Source organism: Ictidomys tridecemlineatus, chromosome 8 (assembly GCF_052094955.1).
Source record: "Ictidomys tridecemlineatus isolate mIctTri1 chromosome 8, mIctTri1.hap1, whole genome shotgun sequence".
In the NCBI taxonomy this organism is placed as follows: domain Eukaryota; kingdom Metazoa; phylum Chordata; class Mammalia; order Rodentia; family Sciuridae; genus Ictidomys; species Ictidomys tridecemlineatus.
The window spans coordinates 54,777,851-54,798,599 of NC_135484.1; the positions used below are offsets into that span (position 1 = coordinate 54,777,851).

At 36.7% G+C, this 20,749-nt stretch overlaps 1 protein-coding gene across 5 annotated transcripts in view; it reads right to left on the reverse strand.

The window, feature by feature from the left end:
• Positions 1 to 20,749, reverse strand: part of Afg1l (AFG1 like ATPase) — a 203,010-nt gene that overhangs the window by 2,079 nt on the left and 180,182 nt on the right. For all 5 annotated transcript variants that reach the window (XM_078019531.1, XM_005330144.5, XM_040283168.2 and 2 more), the window contains 2 exons: positions 5,412 to 5,552; positions 2,291 to 2,404 (listed from right to left, as the gene is read on the reverse strand). In XM_078019531.1, coding sequence (XP_077875657.1) covers positions 2,291 to 2,404; positions 5,412 to 5,552 — 255 coding nt within the window. The remainder of the gene's footprint in view (positions 1 to 2,290; positions 2,405 to 5,411; positions 5,553 to 20,749) is intronic.

Below are 20,749 nucleotides of genomic sequence, written 5' to 3' on the forward strand. Positions count from 1 at the left end.
TAAAACAAAAAACATTACAAGAATAATTAAAGCTGAAATAATACTAGAAAATCCAAATATGAAAGATTTTGTTCAGAATGAGAGTTCTCTGCAAACCTCTAGGGACATTCCAGATAGAAAAGGAATTCTTTTTCCAAAAGTGCACATCAGAAATAAGTAATGGCATGAACAGTATTCTGCTAAGTTAGGAAGAGGCTGAGATGTGCTTCTGAAGCTTCATGGGCAGGCTACTGCCTAAGGGGGCTCCTTGAGGACAAACCACAAATAGCTTTTTCCAAAAAGGGTGAGCAGATATCCACTCTGCCGCTGGCATGTCTATGACTCTGCCTCCTCTGGACACTTTTGTTGGGTCCTGGGTCCTGGGTCCTGGGTCCTGGAGAATGTGCCTGGGATCTGACTTTGCAAAAACCAGAGCTGCTTTTGGTCCTCAGCTGCTGTGATACTTGGTCACCTCATTGAGGGTTAAGTTGGGAACACTGTCTCTGTGAGGCCCTCACAGAGGAACCAGTGATACCAATGTGGGCTCATGGCCATTAAGTGGCTCTGAATTTTCCTTTCTTTCATTAGGGTTTGCTATTATGCTCTTTCAGAGAAAAATTCTGGATCATCTTCTCTCTGATCCACTGTGAACCTTCGTGACCCAGAGGTCACATTTCCCCAATTTCTTCATATATTATTGGCCCCAAGCACTGAGCTTACTTTGGTGTGTCCTGATCCCAGGAGGTAAAATTTGAAGGCCTATGATTAAATGACTTTAGAAATAATTTGATGTAATTCCTCAAGTATATTCTTTAAAAGACAATATTTGGATGTAAGTATTGTTCTTGGTTCTCCAAGAACTATTTCAAATGGTCCCAGCATAGGGGGTTTTAGGTAGCTAATTATTTCTACACTGCTGTGATCTAAATATTTGTGTCCCTCTAAAATTCATATGTTGAAATCCTACCCCTTCCCCCACCCCAAAATAATGGTATTAGTGGGTAGAGCCTTTAGAAGTTGATTAGGTCTTAAAGACAGAACCTTCAGGAATGTGATTAGTGACCTCAAAAAGAGGGTCCAGAGAGATCTCTCATTGCTTCCACCATGGAGGTTCATATAAAAAGATGGTGATCTGTGAACCAGGAAGTGGGTCTTCACTAAAAACCAAATCTGGTACCTTGAATTTGAACTTCCCAGACTCCAGAAATAAATTTCTGTGAGAAATAAATTTCTGTGTATATAAACCACTTACTTCATGGTATTTTGGTATAGCAGCTTGAACAGACTAAGAAATACACATTTTTAAAAGCACTTTTTAAAGAATTACAGGCTTTTTTGTCCCAAACTCCTGAGAATACATAATTTCTATTCAGGTCAATATGGAATGGGCCTACTCACTCCAAATGGGCTTTTACCTCTGGGGGTGGAAGAACAGGATACTTAGCTTTGGAAGGAGTGTTAATAGCTTTAAATTTTGATTAATATTTCAGTTGTCAATAATTGGGAAATATACCCTGCAATGTTTTCACAGAGGAAAAAGTCACTTGTGTTTAGCCTGAGGTGAATCTAGACTCCAAATTCCAGAAGAACTGGGCCAGAACCAGTCTGTCCCCTACAGAGTGTCCCCAGAGCCTGGCACCCACAGGTGCTTCATAAATGTTTGTTGCATAAAGGCTAGAGATAATCATAGATTTCTTTTTTTTTAATATTTATTTTTTAGTTATAGTTAGACACAATACCTTTATTTTATTTATTTTTATGTGGTGCTGAGGATTAAACCCAGGGCCTCGCACATGCTATGGGAGTGCTCTACCGCTGAGCCACAACCCCAGCCCCAATCATAGATTTCTTTTAAAGCTGGAGCCTTGCTGAGCACTCCACCATCCTGGTCAAGCCAGCCTGCACTCTTGGTGTGATACTCTATGAATCCAGCAATCACAAAGAAGGACATCCAGAAAAGGCAACATGGTATAGCAGAATGAGCCTGGAACCAGACACCATTTCCTGGGGTCCACCTCTGGCCTGCCATTATCCAGCAAAGTAGCTACGGGCCCATTAGTCTATCTCTCTGGACTTCATTTTTGCCAAATGCAAAACGAAGCATTGATCTGCACAATCACTAAGGTTTCTTGTACTTTAAGACTGTAAATTAGTGATATTGAGAATGATAATAAGTCTGCTACACTGGCAGAAAGAAAGCAGCAAATCAATAGTTAACTATATATTGCATTCTTCAAAATGTAGTCAGATATCAAACCAAAAACAATTAAGCTGTTTTATAATAAAAAGAGATTATGTTAATATTGCCTACCTGGCTCAGTCCCAAATCATCCATCAGTATTCTGCTTTGCTCCAACTCACTGTCATGATGTTGATGCAAAAATAAGCTTGATATAGGAGTCGTTGCAGAGCAAATTATGCGCACCTGAAATAGAGGAAAATGAGTAAATGGTGTTACTCTTTATATTTTACAAGTTGAAAGTAAGGAAAATCTCTCACAAAATAAAGATCTGTTTGTCACATCAGGAAGCTTGGATCTTTGCTTTGAAAATGTCCATAATTTTTCTAGTGCTTTGTAGTTAAATTATATTTTAAAAGTGCATAATACTTTTCAAAATATTTCCAAATAGCTTATACCATGCTGTGAACCAAGGAGCAAACGTTTCAGTGAGAAACTTGAGAACTGCTGAGGTCTCAGCTCATGACATCAGCCCAGATCTTCTGGGTCTAATCTGATGTTTTTTCCATTTTTGCCATGGTTGGAATGTTTGTGTTCCCTCCAATTCATGTTGAAACTTAGTCCCAATGCCACACAGTATTAAGAGTTGGGGCCTACAGGAGAGAGTCACAAGAGCAACACAAGGATCTGTCCAAGCCTTGATCTTGGACCCCCCACCTCCAGAACTGTGAGATACAAATTTCTATTATTTGTGAATTACCCAATCTACGGTATTCTGTCACAGCAGTGCAAATGGACCAAGACCATCACACTCTGCTGCTGATCACATCTGCGCCAGGACACACTGTAAAGCAGCTACCACTTTGCTGCACAGCTGACAGTTAAGTTCAGCACGTTAGTCCTCAACCCTGAGCTTCCAAAATGTACATTTATATCAACATCCTGCCAGAACATTCTTCAAAAAAGACTAAGCTTTACATTAACGTTGCTTTATTACATAAGTATTTGAGTGAGCAGATATGTGTATGTGATCAGATACCAGAAACAGCTGTACATCTTTTGTGCATTTTGTGGGCTTATGTCTGTCTACTAGTTTAAATATAAAACATACTCCTCTTGATGTTTAAAGAATTCTAGGTTTGTTTTCAGCTATCCCTTTAAAATCATTATTTAAATAAATACATCAATATTTTAAAATAACATGTTGACATTTGAGACTAGCTTTCCAATATCCAAACAGCCTCCTACCCCTTCTTATAAATTCTTTTCATTACAAATGACACCTTTTTTTCATTATTTAGATGGCAATATCCTTATTTCACAAATTTCCATTGATACACTCTAGAATAAAATCTGTTTAATGCTCTCAAATTCTGAAATAAGATAACCTGGCCTATATTTTATAAAGATTATAATGTCTAAATGTGTGATTTAGTTATAACAAATGTTTAGAGAGTGGTCCATTATAATGCTAGAAAAATCCTTGTATCTTTAAATAAGAAATGAAAAGTGGGAGTGGGGTGGGCCTGAGGGATGGGATCACAGGCTTTCTTTAAAGTATTACCAGGTGAAATACAAAAATAATAAAATTCTTAATCCTCCAATCTAAGACCGACCTACCATATCCTTCTTGAAGCCTTTGCCTGTAAGATCACTGCCACCTCCAGGCTCATACTCTTTACTCTGGACCCCCTGTAATTAGTGGGGAGCAGTCTCTGCAGAAGGCAGACACTCATTGTCAATGGGCCTTGATCCCAGCTCCAGGACCGTGTTTCTGCTTCTCCTAACTTCCTGACCACAAGTGTATCCATGAGCAGCAGTTGCTGCCCTTTGTGCTCAGCCCATCCATCCTGGGGCCCTGGCTGCAAACTCCCTGCCCTAGTTACCCTCTTTCAACCTGTGCACGGAGTTCAGCCCTCACTCCTTTTAGCATTTATATAAAACCCCTGTTCCATGCTGGGTCCTCATTTGATGGCGTGAGCTCTAGAATCTGGATTTTAAGTAGCCTGGACAATTCTAATGAAGATGGTCCTTAGAAGATTTCCCTGTGCCACCCTCACCTACCCCTTTCAGATCCCTGTGCTTTCCCCAGACTCTCAGTACCATAATGTCCAAAAAGTCACCCTGCAGTGGTGACTGAACATGGACTTCTGTGGCCATGTGAGTCACAGGTCTCTGACACAACTAAAAGCTCCAAGAAGGCAGGTGCTGTGACGGCTAATGTCACTTACTCCCAAATTTCTAGTACTGAGCACTGTGTCTGGCATGATAAAGGTTATTGAATGAATGAGAAAATAAAATATTGAAACCTCACCTCACCCTTGCAGCATATTCTGTTTTTTGTCTTCCCCCAAGTCCCCTTGATCTTATAATTAGTGCTCTATTTAATTCTGTACAAGGAATAGGGAGTAAAACCATGTTTAAATAAACTCTAATTTAACATCATACACATATCTTTATTGACAATATATATTTACAGCTGTATACTATTAATCGTGGCTCACCTTTACTAAGAGTTCACTATATGCCAGACAATGTTCTTACTACCTTACATACTCATTTCACCCTCACAAAATTCTTTGAGTATCCTGTTCTTCTAGAGAAGGCAACTGAAGCTCAGAGAGGCTAACCCAGTCTTCAGGACAGACAGCCTGGCTCCAGCATGCACTCTTTTATCACCAGGCTACAATGCCTTTCATGAATGAGCAGTGGTTCTGCAATCCAGGTGGAAACACACGGGTCCCAACAAACAACAACAAGATGGTATAATGCTAGTTATCAGGGTTTCTAGGTCATAGGGCAAGATAATTCTAATATTGTTCATTCATTTTTCTACCAGCCAACCATTTATTCAGGCCACACATATTTATTAAGCACTTGGTCTGGGCCAAGCATTGTGTTGATAATCATAGATGGTGCATGTGATCCTTCTGATAGAAGGATGGAACCATTAACGCAGCAGAGTAATTGTGATGGGAGTCTGACTGTAAAACTGCTACTGCTACTAATGGTACTTGTACACCACTCAGCCTTGGCCAAGTGTTGTTTCAAACACCTTAAATGGATTAGCCTTTTCAGTCCTCATGACAACACTCTGAAATAAATACTATTACAGACCTGATTTGTAGACGAGGAAGCTGTGGCAGAGAGAGGAGAAGTAAGTGGTAGAGCCAGGGTTCCAGGCCAGGAATCCTGGTCACCTGGTTTTGCAATCCAAAATGTGTAGTTTTGAGAAAATGTATTACAGCCTTACCTTGAAATCATAAAAGTTATCGATGAGAGTTATGAATCTTCGAGCTTGAGTCCTCTTTGCCAGCGTAAATTGTGGAATGTTTCGTAAAAATACTGTGTCAAAATTCCTAGATAGTTCCAAATAGTCACTGGCTCCAAGTGGCTATCATTAAAACAAAATAAAGAAAAGAGATTAATACTGGTTGCCTTTAGGTTGGTTTAATTTGAAAACTCCTATCACTCTGATGTAGACAGTGGCTTTGAGGATAATGACCAAAAGGAGCAGTGTTTTCAGAGTAGGTTAAGGACACAGACAGTGGACCCTGTGTTGCCTTAACAATGGTGTAAATGTGGGCAAGAAAGAAGAGTGTGGTGGAAGTGAAAGAGTATTTCTGGCATAGTCTTAGCTGGTACCTTTTAGGAATCTGTCCTAAATCCAGTCTTTTATATTTTTATTTAAGACATAATTTTTTAATACTTATTTTTTAGTTGAACACAATACCTTTATTTTATTTATTTATTTTTTCCATAGTGCTGAGGATGAAACCCAGGGCCTCACATGTGCTAGGCAAGCACTCTACCACTGAGCTACAACCCCAGCCCTTTATGACATCATTTTAAATAGGCCTGCTACGGTTTGAATGTGAGGTGTACCCCAAAGCTCATGTGTGAGACAATGCAAAAAAATTTAGAGATAAAATAATTGGGTCATCAGAATCTTAACCCAATCAGTACAAAGGGATTAACTGAGGTAATGCAGGTGGGGTGGGGCTAGAGAAGATGGGTTCCTGGGGGCATGCCTTTGGGGTATACATTTTGTCCTTGTTGAGCACAGCGCTCTGCTGGTGCCGCATTCCAGTTGCTTTCCTCTGACACACCCTTCTACCATAATATTCTACCTTCCCTCCAGCCCAGAGCAATGGAGTTGGACATCTATGGACTGAGACCTCTGAAACTATGAGCCCCCAAATAAACTTTTCCTCCTTAAAATTATTCTCGTTAGGTCTTTTGGTCACAGCAGTGAAAAAGCTAAGGAAATGTCACCTCTGCTCACTTTAAGTTGTGTTTGATTGTACTCCATGAGTAACAAATCATGAGCAAGAGCATTTCTGGCCCTCATCAGAGACTGGGTGGCTCAGGTCCCTCTGAAAGCTCTTGGGTCACCAAGAGCAATCCCTAGGATGCAGGAGGCTGAGCTGCCTCAGTTTCAGGCCAATCCATCAATACTCCTTGCTGTCCAGAAATGCCTCACTTAGGGCTCCTTTGCCTGAAAACTTCTTTCAGAAAGAATGCTATGGCTGAGTTCCTGGGAGAATTAGGGAGTACAAGGGGGAGGAGTCATTCTTTCCTTAGCATCCATTTGTTTAAGCCTATCTTTCCTGATAGGACATTTCCTGATGTTCCTAGCCCCAAAGAATGTGTGTGCAAGTAGTCTTCATAATGTTCATGGGTTAAACAGATGTTTTAGGAACAAGAACTTTCAACCTGCAGGTAGAAATATTTTTGAGGATCTTAAGTCTTCACAACCCATGAAAGTCTGTTCTACTCAGTACAGAGGTACAAGTCCTCAAGAAGACTAGAAAGGTGTAAGTAATTCAGACTGTCAGGTTCTGGAGAAAGAGTTCCCTCAAGAGAGAAAACATTTAAAACAAACAGAGAGAGAGAGAGAGAGAGAGAGAGAGAGAGAGAGAGAGAGAGAGAGAGAGAGAGAAGCAGTTCTAAGACAGGGACAGCAAGCATGAGACCTGGGCAAAGGGGCACAAAACTAGAAAGAACAGCACAAAGAATAACCAGACTCCTCTGGGAAGGTACATATGGTGTCTTTCCCCCTTCTCCTCTCACCAACCAGATACAAATGGCAGTCTGAAGGAGATCTTTGTCTTTCTGTTCTCCTTCCCTCGATGTAAAGATTCTACCTCCAGACCTGATGCCTAGTTCTGAGTCAAGACACTCACCTCAGCCAGGGAGGGGGTTGAGGGTGCTGTGAGTTTGAGAGCTAGTTTTTGATTTAACCCTGGCACTCTTGCCAGGGTATGTTGCTGTCAAGCCTGACAGAGTAGGAGCATGTGTTAATGGAGAAGCTAGGAGCAAGGGCTCTAGACTGCCTGGATTTGAATCCTCGGTCTGTTACTTGTTAACTGGGCATTTTTGGTAAATTATATAAATTTTCTGTTCCTTGGTTTTCCCATCTATAAAAATGGAAATTTGGTTCTAATCTCACAGAATTAAGGATTAAATAATACATGTAAAGCATTTAGCACAAGTGGCTGGGGCATTGGATACCTCAGCATCCAAACCATTTTGGTTACTTTTATTATTATTATTTTGAACTCAAGTGATTGGGCTCAGTACAAATAATTTGAGAATGTGAAGAAATTTCATTCTCTGTGGGAATGTTAATTTTCCTCTACCACCAACTTCACCCAAAACTCTAAATCAGCTTTTGTGCATTTGCCTGACCTTGGAGTCACAGCAGTGAACACAGGAGATTGTGGAATCACATGTAATGAAAACAATTCCCAGAAGAGAGAAGGGAAGGCAAAATAGTGTCTTTTTGTAAAAAAGGATAATAATAAGACTTTCACACTCAGAAGCTGCTTTCTTGATATCAGTTAGATTTGAGTATCTCATCTTTTGTAAATCAGAAGGTATATTTAAAAAAATGTAAAACCTCATATTAGGTATGTAGTTATGTATAATTAAGCTCACTCTTTATGCATGGATGTGATTTCTATCAGTATAACTACATGCCCAAGGAAAATCATTATCAGAAGTGCACTGAAGTGCCTAGGGCAACTGAAAAATCAGAATTTTGCCCACTCAGCTATTTTACAAATTATACACCTTTGTCAGTAGGTGCTGCATTTGCCATCATATTAACAAATAGCCCTCTCCTGCAGATCACTAAAACAATTATGTGCTCATTCACATAAAGAAAAATAAAGCTTAACATAATTACCTATCTCCTTTAAAAACAATAGTGGTTGGGGGAATATGGAGTTATTGTTTATTACATACAGTTTGGGATGATGAGAAAGTTTGCAGATGGATGGTGACGATGGTGGCACAATGGGAACATACTTAATGCTACTGAACTATTAAAATGGAAATTTTATGTTATATATTTTACCACATTAAACACTCATATAATAAGAAGAGATTATTGGTTGCCAAAGAAATGAGGGAAGTCTCTTCCCCACCCCCCCAAAAAAATCAGCTCCAAAAAAATCTCTGCCCCCCCCCAAAAAATATCTTAATCATTTATTAAGATTAATTTAAAATATAAAAAAAGTAAATATTTTCTTGCACTGGCTTTGATGTAGAAGTGTCCAAGAAGTAACACTCAAAATTTCAGAATTGAATTTGGTGAGATATGGGGATTTAGATCATGGGTGAAAACATAAGTAAAGGCTTTGGAATCACTGGCTCTGTCACTTGAACAAATCTCTCTGAACTTAGTTTCCTCATCAATAAAGGGGATTATAAGAGAACTCATCTCAGGTTTGTCCTCAGGAGTCAATTCTTTATTTTATTTACTTTTTCTTCTGCAGTATTGGGGACTGAACCCAGGAGAGCTTTACCACTGAACTACATACATCCCCAGCCATTTTATTTTTACTTCTTTTTGAGACAGGGTCTCATTAACACTGGTCTCAAAATTGTGTTCCCCTTGTCTCAGTCTTCTGAGTTTCTAGGATTACAGGCATGTTTCACTGCACCCAGCTGCTAAGGATTCAATTCTTGACTGCATATAACATTTTTTTAATAGTGCCTGACACATAATAAGTGTTCAGAAAGTGCTGGTTATTAATTTACAGAATTTATGTGAGAGTTCAATGAAATGACTTATGCATAGAGTACTATTTGGAATACAATACTCAATAAATAGCTAGCTATTATTTTATTAGCCATTAATCTTTTTCTCAGATTGTGAGGCCAGGGAGCCTACAAGTGAATAGGTAAACTGACTCTAGTTTACTTCCACCCTTCCATCCAGTAGGTAGAAGCTGCACCCTCTAGCTGGTCCACTGAGACCCTACACACCTTGGTTCTCCATAAGGTCATATGTAGGTAACAAAAATTGCTCCTGCCTCAGGCCCTGTCTTTCTCTTTTTAGTAACATCAGCAGCACCACATGGGGGCGGAGGGGAATCCTCATGCCTACATAATGACAGTCCCTAATGCAGGACATGGCACAAAGGAAGTGCTTAATATTATTGAATGAATTAGGGAGTAAATGTATGAATAAAACATAACATAACATGGGCAGCAGGCCTAGCCCTTCTTTTATCATTCGTCTCCAAAATAATGAAACACATACCTAAAATACCATAGGAAAAACTATAGAAAGATACAGAACAAAATATTAGTAGTTACCATTAGGTAGAAGAAGAGAAGATGAATTTTGTCTCTTTGTTATATTTAAAAAAAATTTCCCAGTGAATTTGTTATTTTTTTTTAATATTTTATTAGTCATTGATGGGCCTTTATTTATTTTTTATGTGGTGCTGAGAATCGAACCCATGACCCCACACATGCTAGGCAAGCACTCTACCACTGAGCCACAACCCCAGCCCTGAATTTATGTTATTTAAAAAGCAAAAGCAATAATGCTTTTTAAAAATAAAAGAGGAGGTTATTTTTATAATGGGCATTCATGTCTCATCTATGTGAGATTACAATAACCAATTTGGGCATGGGCATTTCTTTATTTCTTTTTCCTGATAAGTTTTATTAATCCATAGGCATTCAATTTTTTTCAAGGACATTTTAAAAGAAAATGTAAGCTTCACCTAACTTTCCGTTAAGGTTTGACAGAGGAAGACAAATTTGATATTTGGATGATATCTGACTTTAGTTACACAGGCACATTCAACTAATGATTTCTCACACTAAAGCAGTAAAAGAGAGAATAAGGCAGAATGGCAGGATTCCCAAATAGTTCACAGTCAAGCACCAAGCCCTCAATGTCAAAATCCACATCCCAGTCCAGGTTGATTTCTTTCCATTTATATATCAAGTCTTAATTTTGCAGTCTTTTCCAGGCAAGCTTGATGAGTAGTATCAGGTCAGTGTTTCTTGTCTCCATGATGTCAGATGACATCCAGCCCATCTGCACATGGACACGGGCTCCCCACTTGAGTACCTAGGTACTCTAAAATGAATCTAGGTTAGACTTCCTGTATGTTCTATATGTACTCTCCTTTATTTACTTATATTTTATTTCTCCACAACTCAGTTTTCTCTGATAATTTTCTCCAACCTATAGTCTGCTCTACATTGTTTCTCCTTAGTTATTTTATTTGCTCTGAACCTAATTTGTTGGGTTCTAATTTTGGTTATTGCATTTTATAATTCTAGAATTTCCACTGTTTCTTTTTTTCAAAATATTATCTCTTTTTTATAGTAGCTAGATCCCTTTCTAAAATTTCCATACCTATTCTTTTTTTAAAAAAAATCTCTTTGAATATGTAAACTTAGTGGTTTCACTAAGGACTCATAATTTCAATATCTACAGTTCATAATTTTATTGCCTGTTATTTTTGCTTCTCTTCATTCAGTGTCTTATCTCCTTATATGATTGGTTAATTTTTGTACTGGCTGAGTTTTTCTTTTCTTTTATCAGTTATTAAAACTGAAGTTTATTGTCTCACAGTCCAGAGTCTGGAAGTATGAAATCAAGTGGTAAAGGGGCCATGTTTCCTCTGAGATCTAGTGGCCGCTGGAACTCCATGGCCTTCCTTGGCTTGTAGACATCTCTCCAGTCTCTACCTCTTTTGTCATGTAAAAATTCTTCTCTTTGTGTGTCTACATATGTTTGAGACATGGTCTTGTTATGTTGCCCAGACTGGTTTTGAACTACTCTATTCAAGTGATCCTCTTGCCTCAACCTCCCAAGAATTGAGTCTATAGATGTATACCACCATGCCCAGCTTCTGCTGGATTTTATCTTTGAAAAAAATAATATTTGTAGGAAAAAAATCCAAATCCAAGGCTTCAAGGACCTTAAGTTTTCTGAGTACTTAGCCCCACATGAAAGGACGGGATTACTTATGTTCACGTTTATTACTAGATATAGTTCTTCAGAGCCCCTCACTTCATCTGCTGGCTGAATAGAGAGAACTCTGAGGATTTGAAGGAAGGTAGAGAATTTAAAGGAAGAAAAAAGCCTGAGTTCATGAAGGACCACATGGGACAGAGTCTCAATGCCATCCTGCACTGGATGGTGATATGAGTATGAAATATATGTTTATTTGTTTATCTTCTGAGACTTGGGGGCTATTTGTTTCAGCAGTTAGCCTATATTAATATTTATTTCATCCTACTTCCTTCATTGTCCTAAAAAGGAGAGTGACACAAATTATAGAGAAAGAATCCAGCTTACAGGAAATAAAAGACTTCCTAAATAAATGTTTCTTGTATAAAATACTCATTCTCATTATCTAACTATCAAAATGTTCTCTCAAAATTTCTTCAGATTATCATTTTTAAAGTCTTAATCAGGAACTATATTTAGCCATTTCAAGCATTAAATCTGAATCTTAAAAAGTTATGTTTGTGGAGGAAAGTTTCTTACTACAAAATCTGAAAAGATTTTATTTGAAAGTTTTATTCAAATACAATATTTGATATATTTTATGTGTTTTTTTTTAGTTGTTGGTGAACACTATATCTTTATTTTATTTTTATGTGGTGCTGAGGATTGAACCCAGTGCCTCATGCATGCCAGGAGAGCACTATACCACTGAGCTCCAGCTCCAGCCCAATTTTTGATACATTTTAAAATAGCTTTGCAAAATTATTTTTTTCTCATTATATAATATAAAAATAATGTATTCCTGGGCTGCAGATATAGCTTAGTTGGTAGAGCACTTCCCTTGCATGCACAAGGCCCTGGGTTCAATCCCCAGAACCACACATACAAAAATGTATTCCAAACTAATATTGATGCCATTTATACAGCCCTATATGCCACAAAAATGGTATGATTTTTGAAGTGTGACATGCTATCAGTGAAACTGGGAGGTTAATGCTAATGTTGCCACTTATCCTCTCTTTTCCTTAGCATTCAGTATTTAAAGATTTGGGGAGGCATTCAGATATATTAGCTAAAATTCTCTAAAAAATTATGGTAATTTAAAAATATTTGAAACATTTCTGGAGATGTAAAGAATGCCTAGGTGGGGCAATCTGATTACAGTAATGGCTGATTGTTCCTGCTTAATTGCCCACATTCTTTGGGTTGTGACTGTTTCACTCTTTTATTAAGATGTAGAGTCTATCTGCCTACTCTTCAATCTGGGCTGATCTTGTAATTTGCCACAGCCAACAGAATAAGGCACCAGTGACAGTATCCAGTTGTGAACTAAGGTTTCAAGAGGTTTTGCATGCTTCTTTCTGATCACTTTTTTTGTAATACTGAGCTAGCCTGTAGAAGGAGGAAAGAACACAAGAAGAACTAATTGTCTCACGTGAACATCCTAGGCCAGAAAACAACAGGCTGGCCCCCACACAGATAAGAACCCAGGCCTGATCAGCAAAGCTGACTCAGATACCCAAGTGAGCCCAACAGAGACCAAAAGAACTTCCTAGCCAACCTGTAGACTAGACAGCAATAATAAATGCTTATTGTTTCAAGTCACTGAATTTTAGGGTGATTTTATAGTACAGCAATAGCTAACTTATTCACTATAATTGTTAGAGAGATTTATTAGGGAAAGCCCCTATGTTTTCAAAGTCATTAAAAAGCTCAATCCTTGTAGAAAAATAAGATATAGCATTCATAGAAATTAGTTTTTCACAGAGCAAGGAGGAAGAGCAGGAAGAAAAGACTAACATTTAACAGAGTCATGAGATGGAAGGGAAAGGGAGAGAAAAGGGAAATTGCATGGAAATGAAGGGAGACCCTCATTGCTATACAAAATTACATATAAGAGGTTGTGAGGGGAATGGGAAAATAAACAAGGAGAGTAATGAATTATAGTAGATGGGGTAGAGAGAGAAGAAGGGAGGGGAGGGGAGGGGGGATAGTACGGGATAGGAAAGGTAGCAAAATACAACAATTACTAATATGGCATTATGTAAAACTGTGGATGTATAACCGATGTGATTCTGCAATCTGCATTTGGGGTAAAATTGGGAGTTCATAACCCACTTCAATCTAATGTATGAAATATGATATGTCAAGAGCTTTGTAATGTTGTGAACAACCAATAAAAAAAAAATTAAAAAAAAAAAAAATGAAAAAGGAAAAAAAAAAAAAATAAAGGTATTAAAAAAAAAAAAAAAAGAAATTAGTTTTTCATATGTGTTATGTACAACATATATATTATGATTTATTGTTTGCTTACTTTTTATAATCAATTTTGAAATTTTTATGGTATAGTATAAAATTTACTACCAGAGATAAAATTTATGATTTACTGTATATAAGAACTAAAAGAAAAAAACTTAGAAAATAATGTGGCATCCTTATAAAATGCTGGAAGGCATGTCCCAATTTAATAAAATCAGAGAGTAGGCAAGAAAGAACAAGTTGTCATGAAAAGATATTGAGCAAGACAAGGAATTGCTGCAATCAAAAATTGTAAGAGTATTCCAACAATCACAGGTCATCAGCAACTTGAGAGGCTGAGGCAGAAGGATTGCAAGTTCAAGATCAGCCTGAGCAACTTAGCAAGACTCTGTCTCAAAATAAAATATAAAAAGGAACTGGGATATATCTCAGTGGCAGAACACCTCTGGGTTTAATCCCCAGTACAAAAAGAAAAGAAAAAAAAAAGAGTATTCCAACAGAAAAATGGATATAAATTTGAATGAACTCACAAAAAATATAAAAAGCTGGGTGCAGTGGCACATGCCTATAATCCCAGTAGTTCGGGGGGGCTGAGGCAGGAGGATTTCGAGTTCAAAGCCAGCCTTAGCAAGAGCAAGGTGCTAAGCAACTCAGTGAGACCCTGTCTCTAAATAAAATATAAAATGGGGCTGGGGATGTGACCCAGTTGTTGAATGTCCCTGAGTTCAATTGCCAGTAACCCCCTCAAAATATAGATATGTAAAAAGTATAAGGGGCTAATAAATAAAATGAAAATACAGCAAAGCTTAGTAAACCAAAGAAAGACAAAATAAGAATAATATCTCTTTTTTTGTGTAGCAATTCTACAAAGAAAAATAAGTTATGCTTTTCAATGCCAAGAAGCATATAACGAGGCATCCATTTCGCCTGGAAGAGTGAATGTGTTCACTTGTTCCAGAAAACAATTTATTGGACTGTATTAAGAGCCTAAAAAATGTTGTAAGCTTAACTGTAATGAATCGATAAAAAAAAAAAAAATCAGGATGTAAAAAAAAAAAAAATGTTGTAAACTTAACCCAAAATTCCACTTCTAGAAATCAATCAGGAATAAGTGATCAGAAATTCTATCAAAGGCTATAATGTATATAGGAAATTTATGACTATGTCACCTAAAAGGAATCTTAATATCTAACAACAGAGAAATGAGTCAGTAAGTTAGGCATATTGACATAATAGAATAATATGTTGCCAACAAATAATGGTATTCATGAAAAATATTTTATGATCTTGTGGTATAAAGCTAAACAAAAAACCATAATGTGAAGTTATAATTGTATTAAGACATATGTTTTGCTCAGTGTTTTTATGTAAAAAAAAGGCATAAGAAAATATATAAAATACTAATTGTTCTAATTTGACTGAGTGATAGATGTAAAGGTGTGTTTGATGATCTTTATTTTTGAGATTTGTCAAAGGAGAAACAAAATATACTATGACAAAAAAGAGTAAAAACAGAATGATATAGAGAAACAATGTTAAATATTTTTACTAATTCCAAATAAAGTATATTCATTATGTATTTTTATTTTTCAGATATTTAGTCTCTTCATCTTCCCTAATAAGAGTGAATGTGTAAAATACTCAACATAAATGCATATACAGTCATGCCTCACATAGTAATATTTTGGTCAACAATGGAATACATATACAACAGTGGACCTATAAAATTACAATGCAATTGTAAAAATTCCTATTCCTTAGTATTTTGACTGTACCTTTCCTATATTAGACACATGAATACTTACTATTGTGTCACAACTGTCTATAACACTCAGTGTAATAACATGCTAAACAGGTTTGTAGACAACAGGTTGTACCATATAGATTAAGCATGGAGTGAGGTACATCATCTAGGTTTGTGTAAGTCCACCCTGTGCATGACTAAACTGCCTAAACAGGAGTTCCCAGAAACTATCCCAATGTAAAGCAGCATATGACTGTACTAAAGAACATGAGGGGCTACAAATCTATTTAAATCTGTCACTATTACCCTCATTTACTTCATCATACAAGACTAGAAGTGCCAGAAGGGTCAGTACTATCTCATTCACTTCAGTGTCCCTAGCACCCAGCCAAAAGCAGGGAATAGAGTCTTGCATTATATATAATTAGTAAATGAATATACTATCATCAAGACTTCTTCTAAATCAATGAAAACTACCAAGTACTTAATAAATCCTGAAAGAAGTCTGACCACACAAACAACTACATCTCATGCACATGATATCTATGGCAGCTGCAAATATTTATACTTTTATTTTGCATCATTTGATACTCCTATGTAAGTAAACTATAGCATAAGACACTTTTTGAAACCATAATTAGTATTGTGAATTCATGCATTGTTCCCTATGAATAATTAAAGCATATGATTACTTTTGAGTACTAAATGGCACTTCAGTTAGTAGCATCCTTGAGTATGTTATTCTAGCTCAAAATTCAAGTAGCATTATCTAATGCAGATTCTTCTTATGATAGATAATGATGACATTCTCTATCTTTCTACCTGAGTAATTAAAAAGTTTAATAGTCTTTGATGTAGCTGGTTACCTGAATAATTTTTCTAGATAGGAACAATTAAAATCTACTTATTTGATGGTTTGTGCATTCTCGACTATTGTCTCAAACTCTTTGTTTCTGTGGAAACCTGATGAAAACTTAAAGAACTTTAAATCTATAATGAGTTTGCAAAGAGCATTTGTTTTCCTTAATTACCAAGAATATACAGCTGGATTATACGTAGCACAGTTTCTCTAACAAACTTTTAGGAATAAAGAGTTTGCTTACGTCTTTTTTTTTCTCCTGTATGAGAAATGGCACAGCTGTCTAATTTGGTTCTGACCCTGGTACCAGGAGTGGGGATTTTCTCAAGGCCACACCAATGTGAAATGAACAGATGTTACCACCATACTGCCTTCTGTCCTGCAAGGAGAACGTCAGCATCCACGAATGCACTGTCTGCTTCGGTTTCTTTTGCCTCTGCCTCAGTAAAGCTTGTTCTGCCATAATTATTTCAGTTCAAGTAGTAGGATCATTATTTCAAGCTTTGTCTAGATTAAACTGTCCTTTGGGGTTACCCATCATCTATATAGACTCTACTTTATAAATCCCTTATAGTAATACCCTGAGAACTCCTCATTAAACAAGTATTGTGGCATCTTGCTTGTTTACACAGAAAGAATAATCTTTCATATCTTAAAGAGAAGTACCTTAGGAAAAAAAATGCTTGGCTGGAATTAGAATGAATGTGTCCTTCTGAAAACAAACTGAAAATACCATATAAGTTGATGTCAGAACAACATATATGTGTCAAATTCCAAATTAATAAATGGAATAATTAGAATCAGAGTCCTGAAATGTGTTATTTGCAGAGTGAGTAATTGCCCAAGAGTTAGATGACACCTTAATATAGGAAATCTCATTAATACGAAGTCTGCAACACCTAGTTTGGCAATAGCTCACCCTTCTAGGAAACACTGCCAACTCCTATGAATGTTCCTTCAAGTGTTCTTCAGAATGCTGAGGAAATGTTGTATTGCTTGACTTATGTAGTCTTAATAGCAGGAGGCTAGTTCTACCCAAATCTGCCAGATTTTTAACAAACTACTTTCAATGGATAGTATGGTAGTCTATGGGGGAATAATATTATAACAGAGTACTTATAGAAACAATGACTTAACAAAAAAATCAAGGTGACAAAATACAGAAAGATGACAAAATATAGAAAGATGCACTGTCCACATGCATGACTAACTTTGCATATACAATAAAGAGATCTCCAAATTCTGGAGATGTCTAATTCTGGAGATTGTGGACTGATGACTTCCTCAAGACATAAGGGTGCAGCAAATCACTGTGCTGGGAATACTTCCAATTTGTTTAAAGGGAGAGAGAGTGGGAAATTCTAATTGGCAGAGAAACGTTTGACTTACATAGCCTGTAGCACAGAAAACCAAAATGAAAAAAAATGTGGAGCTGTTAAAAACACAATGCTAGAAGAATATGAAGAAGTAGAAAATCATTAGTATTAACATCATTATTATTAATAAGCATCGCTGAATGTAAGCATTAATACAGCTCCAAGGCAATGCATAAAAACTGCAAAAGAAGCCAGGTGCAATGGTGCACACCTATATAACTCAGGAGGCTGAGGCTGGAGGTCTTCAAGTTTGAGGTCAGCTTGGGCAACTTAACAAGAGCATATCTCAAAACTTTAAAAATTAAAAAATAATGAGGGTTAGAGAGGGTGGCTACATTGTAGAGGACTTCTGGGTTCAATCTTCAATACAATAAAAAAAACTGCAAAAGTATCTTATAAGATGGTTAAAAATTAGTAGGGTTTTATTAACCACTTGGGATTGAGTAAACCAGACTGAAATTTGTTAAACAATTAGCTGGCATCTGATTAGAATGGGTGTCCAATGGTTTCACAGACATCTAATATTTAGAGGGAATTGAGAGTTGCTCCTGTAGGAAATGGGATAAGCTGGATTCAACTCCACAAAAGAATGAAAACCATGAATGAGTAAGTGAAGCTCAGAACCCAACACAAAGACTTCCAAGCACTTCTGGAATTAGAAAGTCCTTACCCAGGTGCTTTATGCAGACTAAATTTTCAGTACTGTAGTGTGAGAAATAGTCAGAGGCAGCTTCTGACTATTTCTCACACTACAGTTTGTAAGTCTGGGGGAAATGGGCTTTTGCAGATGCTGGTGAACCATGTACTAGAATCTAGCTTGCCTAGATTCTGCTGCTAGTTCTTGCAGTAAGTACTGAAAGTTTCTGAATTAAGATAAAGAAAGGTTTAGACTTCAGATTTTATTAGAAGCCATGGGACCATTTAGAATTACAAGGTTTTGTCTTCCACAGCTCTTGCTATATTACATGGCATTTTTAAAAGCATGCTATATATACATGAGTGCATATATGTAATTATTTCATTGGATAGTGGTGTTTTGTTGTTGTTTTGCAGCACTGGAGGTTGAACCCAGGGCAGGACATTTGCTAGGCAAGTGCTCTGCCACTGAGCCATATTCCCAGCCCTCATTGGTTAGTTGAATATATCTTTAAGGAGTTTTTGTATGAAAGATATTTGGCTAAACAAGATCTACCACTGTTAAACATGTATAACTACCCCTTAAAAATCATAGAGAAATTATTAGAGCTTTGAAAACAGCCAGGTTTTTTTAAAATTGTGAATTTGGATATTAGCAATCTAGCAAATGCTGCAAAAAAAATATTGGCAAAGGAAAGAAAAACAGCCCAACTGGAGCTAAAATTATTTCACAAACTTGTTTATTAAATAATGCTATGAGAACTCTTTCTTTTCCCCCACTGAGCAAGGTATTTTCTTAGTTCAAAACATTGGAAATCTAAACATTTCTATTAATGCTTTAGACACAGCACTATGATATTTGATTATGCAGACTTCAGAGGATAATAAATGTATGTGGCCAAGGCTGAAATGTTTCCATCTTTTTCTGTGTTCTATTTTTTAATAAGAATGTATACGATAATGACGAAGTAATTAGCAACAGCATTGTTCTACCAAAACGATTGAAATCAGCACCTGAATATTGTCACTTGATCATTAACATAACTGAGTCAAACTGAGCATCCCCACAGTAGAGGGCAGTATTTGCTATCTCTCTTTGGGACGAAGGACAGTACTGTAGATTTGCCTAGTTTTGATATCTTTCCAGAAGAAATGTGAAAAATTATCCACATGGTGCAAGATCAGGCCCTCTGGTATGGGTCTTGCACGTGCATGTGAAATGTAAGGTGAGTCAATTCTAATTGTTACCTTGAAAATCAGGGCTAAGCAGCATGAAAGGTGACATTTAGGATACTGAAAGAGAGAAATGGCTTTAGAATAGCTAGGATCTTTAAACTGGAAAATTATAACTTCTGAACATGTTAAGGTCTGGTAAATGCAGAGGTTTTGTTACTTGTGTTTTATATTTTGCTGTTGTTGTTTCTGTATTCCTCTCCTTTTGGGAGACCTTTGGAGAGAAAATGAATGCTTAGATATTTGAATAGCCCAGAGTTGGAAAAGAAGTGGACAGCAAAGAGTTATTATTTTTCCTCCCATTCTTCTGTTTTCCAAATCATGGAAATACTCAGTAAAAAATGCTAATTCATAATCTAAGGATATTAAAAAGTGAATCAGAGCAAGGTTGAATGCTTCTTTGTGCTGCTGGATACACAAAGGGCCAAACCCTTCAAACTATGAACAAGACTGATAGAATTATTCACTCCATCTTCTTGCCGAAAAGACAACCTTGAATTATGTACTGCCCAAATTTTATTAAACAATAAACATTAATGAAAGGCCTGAACAACATAAGTCTATCCAATCTCTAACATTTAAAACTTTTCTGGATCAAGTTGGATATTTCAGAGAAATATCTATTATTGTAAAGCACCTTTTTGACGAAACAGCCTGAGTTTAACTGAACTTCACTTGGTTATTATGCCCCAAGCTTGAAATAAGAATCTGTACAATACAAACTTACATTGACAGCAGGAATGTTGCTGAGGAAATTATCCACTGGTATCTTTCAGAAGTTCTTTATAAAGATCCAAGTGCCAAGAAAATCTTTACTTCCTCTGCTTTGCTTCTATCTTCTAACTTACTAAATATCTTTTCCCCTATTTGGCTGACAGGAGGCTGGCAGTTGATGTAATTGTTCAATTTTAGGAGCCATGTAGTTAATAACAGGAATTTGTGTATACTAACTTTTTCTGTCTTTCAGCTTAATTATTCCCTATTTCTTCTATGCCCTAATTTTTACAAAATCTATTTGTTAAATTCTATTTGTGTGTATATTATATATCTATATATACATATGTGCATATGCACATTAAAATACTTTTTGAAATCAGATAAAGTATATAAACATGCTAAGATTATTCCTTTTCTATTTGTTTTTAAACATTAGTAATTTATTTGCTTTTAGTTAAACAGGAAGCAAAAGAGAATCAGGATTCCACAAAAACTATGA